This window comes from Colias eurytheme, chromosome 11 (genome assembly GCF_061535395.1).
Source record: "Colias eurytheme isolate Ceu_HAF_F1 chromosome 11, ilColEury1 Martin Lab GWU primary, whole genome shotgun sequence".
NCBI classification, from domain to species: domain Eukaryota; kingdom Metazoa; phylum Arthropoda; class Insecta; order Lepidoptera; family Pieridae; genus Colias; species Colias eurytheme.
Window position 1 is genome coordinate 9,780,248 of NC_142990.1, and position 9,011 is coordinate 9,789,258.

Below are 9,011 nucleotides of genomic sequence, written 5' to 3' on the forward strand. Positions count from 1 at the left end.
GAAATTGATCACAACAAATTTCGTGTACATGTCCAACAATAATTTAAATTGCACGAAAATCCTGCAAAACTCCGCGTTAATGCGTATAAAAAAATAAGTATCATGATAAATAGAACATCCTTTTCTAAAAATAATGTTATCATAACATTTTGCCGTTTTGTTGGTATACTTTTATTACTATCGACGCAGATAACAAAGACAAAGAAAACGATAAATCTTCGACTCGGAGCGAAAACGTATCAAACGCTGTTGGCGTTTGTAGCGAAATTAATAAAGTCAAATAAGATATCACTATGACAACCGTAAAACCACCACCAGAACCTGAAGAACAACTTCTAGGCAAAAATAAACAGGGTATAGAAACTAAGAATGAAGCAGAAAACAAAACTTTCTTTGAAAAAATATTATACCTCAAATCCAACATATCAGTGGAACCTATTTTGGCTGGACTCGTTATTCCTTCAATGTTGTCCAAATTGGCGATACAGAATCTCAATTTAGATAAAGTTTGTCGTGTCAAAAATGATTATGGCGACGAAATATGTGATGCCCTTCTCGAAAAGAGAGGCAATTTAAGCTCCTACGAGGCAGAAGTACAGACAGTCATATCATCTATTGAAGCATGGAAGAGTGTGATACAAACGTCTTTACCGACAATTCTCGTCATATTTATGGGAGCTTGGAGTGACAGAACTGGAAATAGAAAGCTGTGCATTCTTCTGCCGCTGTTTGGGGAGTTTTGTGTTTGTTTAAGCAACATATTTAGCACGTATTTCTTTAAAGAGATATCTGTGGAACTGACCATGTTCTTGGAAGCGTTCTTTCCGTCTATAACCGGTGGATGGGTCATGGTGTATCTTGGTGTGTTTAGTTATATAAGTGACATCACAACCCCTGAGTCGCGGACTTTTCGTGTTGGTTTGGTCAATTTGTGTTTAACCGCTGGAATACCAGTAGGCACAGCTCTGAGTGGGATTTTATTGAAAATTTGGGGCTACTACGGTGTATTCACTATTTCGGGCTTCATTTATTTAATAACTTTATTATACGGATACATTTATTTGAAAAAAAGGACAAAACCCGGCACTGAAAAGGTATAGTTTAGTTATCTTTTTATCTTAAAATATGTGATAATAAATAAACCCCACATAGTTAAGACCTATTTACTTTGCATTTTTAATGAATAACAATTATAATTTTTATCTTTAGTATCTTATTTACTAGTATTAAGAAGATAATTAAATAATAGTGGAACGCAAAATATTTACCGGGAAATTATATTGTTTTAAGGTAAAACCGTTTAAAATAACCGAAGTTTTTTCACTGGTTAAAGAAACAGCAGTTGTTGCATTTAAGAAAAGAGATGGAAATCTTCGAAAGAAGATAATTCTTACGCTTTCCGTTGTTGCTATTGTATATGGACCAAACCATGGTAAGTTTTAATTTAGCTTTAGTTTTAGAATTGTAGTTACATGGTAATGGCAAAAATCAGGCAATTCAAGAATCTGTCTTGTTCATACATCCAAGAAACTAACTCATTATAAAGTATTATTTGAGAGACTAAAAGCTGCATCAATCAGGCCCTGCTTTTTGCCTGAATTTTATAATATAATTAATTATTAAAGTATGTGACCAGTAACAAAATCTTCAATTTAATTTCTTTAACACTAAATTTACGACAACAGATTTACTTAACTCTCACTACAACGAGCGTGATATCTTTACAAAATATTTGTATTTGTTTAACATTTCTCTATTTACAAATATTATTGGCAGTGGAAGTATGAAAATTGCGTGAAACAATAACATTAGACACAACTAGTGCAGAGACACTACGAATTTCATTAAACATTCAATGTTCGCTGGCAAACTGAATTCAATGGATTTTTATTCAGTAATGTAAACTTGAATTTTGGACTCTCCCGCTATGTTATTAAGGTGATTTTCATTTGACAGGCGAGAGAATAATCACCTACATGTTTGTGAGATATCGGCTGAAATGGGATGCTTTGAAATTCAGCCTCTATTCCACTTACAGCCTCATCACACATTCGCTAGGTAAGCACGTTTCATAAATGAACTGATGTTTTTAATCGACTCGTTTACGTCCCTGTGGTATTATTTAAAAAAACATGGTCTATTTGCTCACTAGAAAATTTGATGGAAAATCCTATTTTTTAATCTAGCTACATCCTAGTTATTTATGTGGTAAAAGAGTGTCGCCTATGGTAAACAAATTCATAACCATAAAATAACATTGAAGAGCGCATCAATTTCACCTAATCTTGTGCATATTATTTGAGTTGATATTGTATGAAAAGCTTTAACAAATTTTATAAAATCGTGTCATCACAATCATGCTTAGAAAATAGACAGAAAAAATAAATAAATAAATAAATAAATAAATCATTTATTTGCACCATTAGATATATCTTACAAAAATTTAATGACCCAGGCTCCTAATATAGTTGTAAACTATTTTTCAGGAGCCTGTGTTCACACTAATTTATATTACACTGTTACAAAGGAAAAAAGACATCAAAATTTAATCTTATTACCTTAAATTAAACATACCTGAAAATTGTCCTAAAAAATACTTATTATTTATGTATTTATTAATTATTATTTATATGTATTTAATATTTACCTTGGCCGTTAGTCGCGTTATATCGTCGTATGATCTATAAGTTTATTATAACTCCTTTATTTATTTATTTTTATATATAATATATAATATGTAGTCATAAGTAACTCCTTTCGTCCCAACTCGAAGCCTTTATTATAAAGGGGGCACTGAAAAACAGCGCTGCCAATGTTCCTGGACGTTGCAGCATATGCTGAGCTGCCTCCTTTTTGTCAGGGTCGTAGGACACACCTTAATAAATGTAGTTATCATTCTATTTTTTTGTACGTGTTTTTCATGTTATTAATTTAAGTATTTGCTTCTTTTATTGTAACTATTTCTTATTGCGATGTTTTCTTATTTTACTTGTACGGTTTTATGTTTTATGTCTATGTATGTGTGTGTTGTGCTGTCTCTGATAAATAAATGTTTCTTTCTTTCTTTCTTTCTTTCAAATATTATGCAGCAACAAAATGTGCTTTTCAATCACATCAATATACAACTTATAAGCCGTAATTTAATAAAATATCTAACATAACTTTTTCCCTTATTCCAGGGGCACTGTTTTCAATAAGTGTGTTCAGCAAACACTGGGGTTTCCACGACAGCATGTTATGTCTCATATCTATAGTCAGTAAATTAATTGGCTCAGTGTATCTCGCATTCGTTACGACTGATATGGAAATGTTTATGGGTGAGTAGAAGAGAAACGGAATTTCTGTATAATAGAGGTATATAATAATGTCTTAATTTTCTTTTAAGATACCTATTAATAGCTTATAAGTCCGTATTATGTTAAAAGGACAATAATTAAAACATATACTTATTTATTATCATAGCTTAGCTTATTAGAACCCAAAAAAATATAGCCCCTATTGAGAAGCTCCTCATTTTACAAAGTCTATTGAAAACGAATAAAAATACATCGTAATTTTGTATCCATGATAAAAAATATTCTTTAAAATCAACATTGTCTAACAAATAAATAAAGAGACTACAATGTGTGGTGTAAATGCTATTAATCGTGATTGATTACGCTCATTAATGCATACTTATTGACAGTTAATACATTATTCAGTTTGTCTACAATTTTACATTGATTTTACAAATGCTTGGCTAAGATGAATGTTCTACATAGATATTTTTGTAATATGCCGATATAAATAACTGATTATCTCTACATCTAGTCATATAATTTGGTCAGTTTGTAGTGATTTAAAACAATAGAACAACAATTATTAAAAACATGTGTGCTATGATTGTTCAATTGCAATTTCGGAGCCAACTCTGAAATGATTTGGACGGGACTTTAACTTGCATTTAGATTAATAGAAGTAATGCTACTTTTTTTGTTATAGTGAATCCATGATACTTCTTACAAAGGTCCTTTAAAATTGATAAGTAAATTATAAATTACTAGATTTCCGCCCGCGGCTTCGCCCGCGTTTTCAAAGGAAAACCCGCATAGTTCCCGTTCCCGTGGGATTTTCGGGATAAAACCTATCCTATGTGTTAATCCAAGTTACCCTCTATATGTGTGCTAAATTTCATTGTAATCGGTTCAGTAGTTCTTGCGTGAAAGAGTAACAAACATCCATACAAACTTTCACATTTATGATATTAATAGGATCACGCGTGATAGTTCTAAACCAAAACCAATATACAGACCAATATACAGAGAACAAATAAGCAGATCATATTCAAAGTACATCTAAATTCAAGGAATTCCTTTGATACGTGACTAAATATTTTCATTTATTTTCAGTGCCAATAGTTGAAATTCTAAACGCAACAACGTTCACCTCTCTGAGGTCGATGGCTTCGAAGCTAGTTCGAGACGAAGAAATGGGTACGTTTTATTTATATTTAACTTTTATTATATACTGTAAGAGATTAGATGCTTAGAAGTAGCGGTTTATTTGATTTGGGATATTAAGATGTCGGAATCCTAATCCATGCATTATTAATACATTTGGAGCTAAGGGAAGGTTGAAATTGCTCCCGTAATAAAATGCATTTAACTTTTTTATTATATCTGTTAGTGCTTTGGTGCAAAGAGTTTTTGAGTGCCGAATTATATTAATACACTGGGGAGGATTTCAATTTTGAAATCCATAATATAAATTAATGAATCGCAAAAAGTGTTAGTAAGCGCATAACTCGAGAACGGCTGTACAGATTTTGTTAATTCTTTTTTTATAATATTACTAATTGAATTACGAGGATGGTTCTTATGGAAAAACACGTAAACACGTACCATGGGCGTTTACTATAAAAATAATAGAACGATGTGATGTATGACATAAAATTTATAGGTACATATTTAAAATGACAAAACTTTTATGCATAGTTTCTTAAACGCTCCTATTTTGTATGAGAGTATAAAAGGATATTTCGCGTGTAAAGCTGCTATAAATTATTTACATGCTTCCTGTCTTCCAATACAGTTTTGTATTATATACTAAAGGATTTGTTATAAAAAGGTACTTTAAAATTTGCTTAAACTAGTTGACAGTAATTTTGTTTATCTACTCCTTCGTAAAATGTGAATCAAAGACGGCTTTACGACTATTTTCCTTCGTTCCATACCATTTTCTGTATTCGATTTCATGATCTACGCTACAAAAACTCAAATTCCAAATGAACTCGACCAAAACCTATAAAATAAAGTAGCACGGAGACACGAAGCAAATTTTCCCCACCTGACATAACTTCACTCATAATCACAAGTCCATGATACTATAGAGAAACAATCGACTTAGAAACAATCGATCATAGTCTATAGAGAAATTATTAAAATTGTTTTTCAGGTAAAATGAATTCGCTATTCAGCCTGGTGGAGACGTTGGCGGCATTGCTCTTTGATCCCACGTACTCGATACTGTACGCTCGTACTATATCGATATTTACCGGGTCCGTGTTCATTTTTAGCGCTGTTATGTCGATCCCGGCTATTGCTATTTTAATGTAAGTTCTCTTGTTTTATGTACATAATTTTATATTTTAGCTGATACCCATGTTTTTTTTACGATACTTGAGAAAGTTTGAAGAAGAGAAGAAAGAATAGAAGAACTTTGCTCATGCAGGATCAGGATTTTTCTCATTTATGAAGCATTGGAGTTCTATACACTAAATATTAAATGTATGATGAAATAGAATGAATGCTAATGTTTAAAATAAAGTTACTACTCCACTTATGAAAGCTCCGTCTTACGAAATCTAGTAGTTTTTGAGATATCCTAAAACTAGAACGCAGTCTACACTTTATACGAATAAACATTAAAGAAAAAAATGTATTACAAAAAATATTTAATGATTTAGAGGATCGAACTCAGGGCATCTACTCAACTGTTTTTCACCCTACAATTATTTAGAATAATAATTATTGCACATGAACTGTTGTAAGCATCTAGATTATATCGCTTTAATTTCAAAGTAATAGTAGAGGATTCGAATAATTATTTATTTCAAACACCATGTAATGCTGATTGTATGTTACGTTAATATTTTGTTATATAATTGTAAAAAATACTGTGAAAAATTCCAGAAAAAAATGATCTTCATACAAAACAATGTTTAACTAAATAACTGACAAATGATACTCTTTTCCGATAGTATGTTTTAACAGCAGAATTTTAAAGAAGGCAAGAGTTTTGAACGATAAACTGCAAAATAACCTCGTAGTTTACTATTTACCTAGGAAATTATTATAGCCTTATAATTAAGCATGAATGAAATATTTTTTTTATAAAATTTACTTCAGTGCCTTTATAATTATGTAGAGTCATATTATGTCAATAAAGCCTCAATTTGTATACTATAAATAAAAATAATTCTCTTGCAGGTGGCTTTTTATCCAGCATCGAAGGGAAAGGAAAGAAAGAAGAAAAGAAGATACTGAATTGAATTTAAAATTATAATATAATTGGTATTACGAAACTGAATGTGTTTAAATTATCCCTTAAGTTAGGTATCAATTGTAATAATTTATATTAATTAGTAATTGTAGTCGGTATAAGCCAGCTTCATATCCTATCCTATCCTATCCTACTAATGTTATAAATGTATGTGTATGTATGTTTGTTACTCCTTCATGCAAATACTACTGAACCGATTACAATGAAATTTAGCATCCCTAGAAGAAAACTTGGATTAACACATATGATAGGTTTTATCCCGGAAATCCCACGGGAACGGGAACTATGTTTTCTTTGAAAACGCGGGCGAAGCTGCGGGTGGAAAGCTGTTTTTTATTTAGTTTCGGAATCCATTAATGCTCGTATATTTTGTAGGAATGGTAAATAAGGTCTACTTACTAATAAAAAAATATTTCGTCCCATTAATTAATTACATCATCAACTTGTAAAAACCAAAGTCTTCAAATATGATTGCTCTTCCTAGAAATAAACACAAACTGTATATAAAAAATTACAAAGATCGTTCCATGATAATTCTAATACAAAATAAACAGTATAGGTACATGTTATATGGATACAAACCAATAAGTACTGAGAATAATTCTTTTGAATAATAAATTCTCGAAATCTTATACTCCGAAATTGACCAGTCATCGCTATATGTAATAGCATATAACAAAAGAAACCAAGTACTGCTGTCTGTTTATAACATATTATGTCATATACGATTCATAGTTAAAATATAATATACTTTGTATAAATTTTCTGTCATCAATCCCTCTTATTGCAAAATTAGCAAAACCTTCTGTTATTGAATTTTACATAATCTCTTGTTTTAAATGTTATTTTAACATTAATTAATTTAACTACAGACTGCCTCCTTGGTACAGTGGTTGACGCATGAGCACAGGCATGAGCGTAAAACCAAGGGGTACTGGGTTCGATTCCCGGTGGAGACGAAGAAAAAAAAATGTCTCGGTCTGGCAGGACACAGAAGGCTGATCACCTAGTTACCTGTCCCTAAATAAAATCGATCAGTGAAACAGATGTATAATGCATCTGCCCCTTACCCCACTAGGGGACATGGGACTTCACTTTTTTTTATATACTTTTTTGTGTACTTATACGGTTATTTGGCTTAAGATCAACAACTTTTTACTCACTTGGTAACCCTATACTCTATCGCTCTCTTATTTTAATTTTTAATTTACTTGAAGAAAAAGAGAGCACGACACCACTCATTCGTTGCCCCTTTTCCTTTTATGACAATAAGTGATTTATTTTTTACCTACCTACCTAATACACAAAAAAACACAAAATATTTGATTATCAGAAACCTTTGTTGCATTTGTCTAAGTAAATATGTACTATGTTAGTGTTTATTAGTTCCATGGTAAATATTAATACCACAGATTATGATAGAAAGAATTATAAAGCTTTATTAAAAATTATACATCATAAATTAATAATTTATACACACAGAGTCGCGGGTAATAAATAGTTTAATTCTAAGCAACTGTTCTGTGAAACCCGTTCACCAAGTGAGTAAAAAGTTGTTGATCTTAAGCCAAATAACCGTATAAGTACACAAAAAAGTATTAACCAATACAACAATTTGCGAACGACTTTGTTTACTATTTTCTTTACTTTTATTGTGTATTTGAATTTATTTAGATAGGTACTAGCTTTCCACTACGGCTTCACCCGCGTAATCGAAGAACAATCCGCAGTTTCCGTCTCGCCTGGTCTGGTCCCGGATAAAACCTATCCTATGTTCTTTCTCAATCTATCTTTGTACCAAATTTCATCCAAATCGGTTCAGTGGTTGAGGCTTGAAGAAGAGACAGACAGAGTACTTTCACATTATTATTAGTAGAAAATATTTTCTGTTTAATTGTGTACAAGATAAGGCATAAAAGAGTGGCAAAGGTTCCAAATTATACATGTAGAATTAAACAAAAAACTCAACAAAGTTGCCTATCTTTATAATTTGCTCAATTTATCAATAGGAGAATATTTTTTATATATTCATGAATTATTAATTTTTTGTCACTTTCGTTTCCTTTTCGTTCGAATGGTAGAGACAGAGGCTTCCTAAGAGATTTTTTTCCTTCAACAATTAGAATAGTCATGGCAATGTTGATATTTCTAAATTATAATGGTTTTATATCCAAAATAAAAATAAAAATCAACATTCGATTTATATTTTATTTTTAACGAGTAGTATATAAAAAAAGATCTTAATAACAAATTATGACGATATAGAAGATAGATTTTAATTGAAAAGATGCAATACAATACTATATAATAACAAATACCTACCAAATGCACTAGGTGAAAACCCCAAGAAAATTTGCGTAAATCTTCATAGATGATCATAAAATTTCACCATAAATTAGTATCATCACCATCAATAATAACAAATATGACACACTCTCTACGATAACTAGGAACATAAAACATATTATTAA

General features: G+C 31.0%; 1 protein-coding gene across 1 annotated transcript; it reads left to right on the plus strand.

Moving 5' to 3' along the window:
* Positions 1-260: 260 nt before the first annotated feature.
* LOC149904802 (proton-coupled folate transporter-like) lies at positions 261-6,543 on the plus strand. Its single transcript, XM_090107308.1, has 7 exons — positions 261-1,094; positions 1,291-1,432; positions 1,957-2,058; positions 3,180-3,317; positions 4,389-4,472; positions 5,434-5,590; positions 6,468-6,543. Exons 1-7 carry the CDS (start codon positions 294-296, stop codon positions 6,541-6,543), a joined length of 1,500 nt encoding a protein of 499 aa, XP_089963434.1. The 5' UTR covers positions 261-293.
* The last annotated feature ends 2,468 nt before the right edge of the window (positions 6,544-9,011 follow it).

Coding starts and splice junctions, on each gene's coding strand:
- LOC149904802 (XM_090107308.1), top strand. CDS start 294: ATGACAACCGTAAAACCACCACCAGAACCTGAAGAACAACTTCTAGGC. Junction 1,433..1,956: donor TGTATATGGACCAAACCATG/GTAAGTTTTAAT, acceptor TTCATTTGACAG/GCGAGAGAATAATCACCTAC. Junction 3,318..4,388: donor TGATATGGAAATGTTTATGG/GTGAGTAGAAGA, acceptor ATTTATTTTCAG/TGCCAATAGTTGAAATTCTA.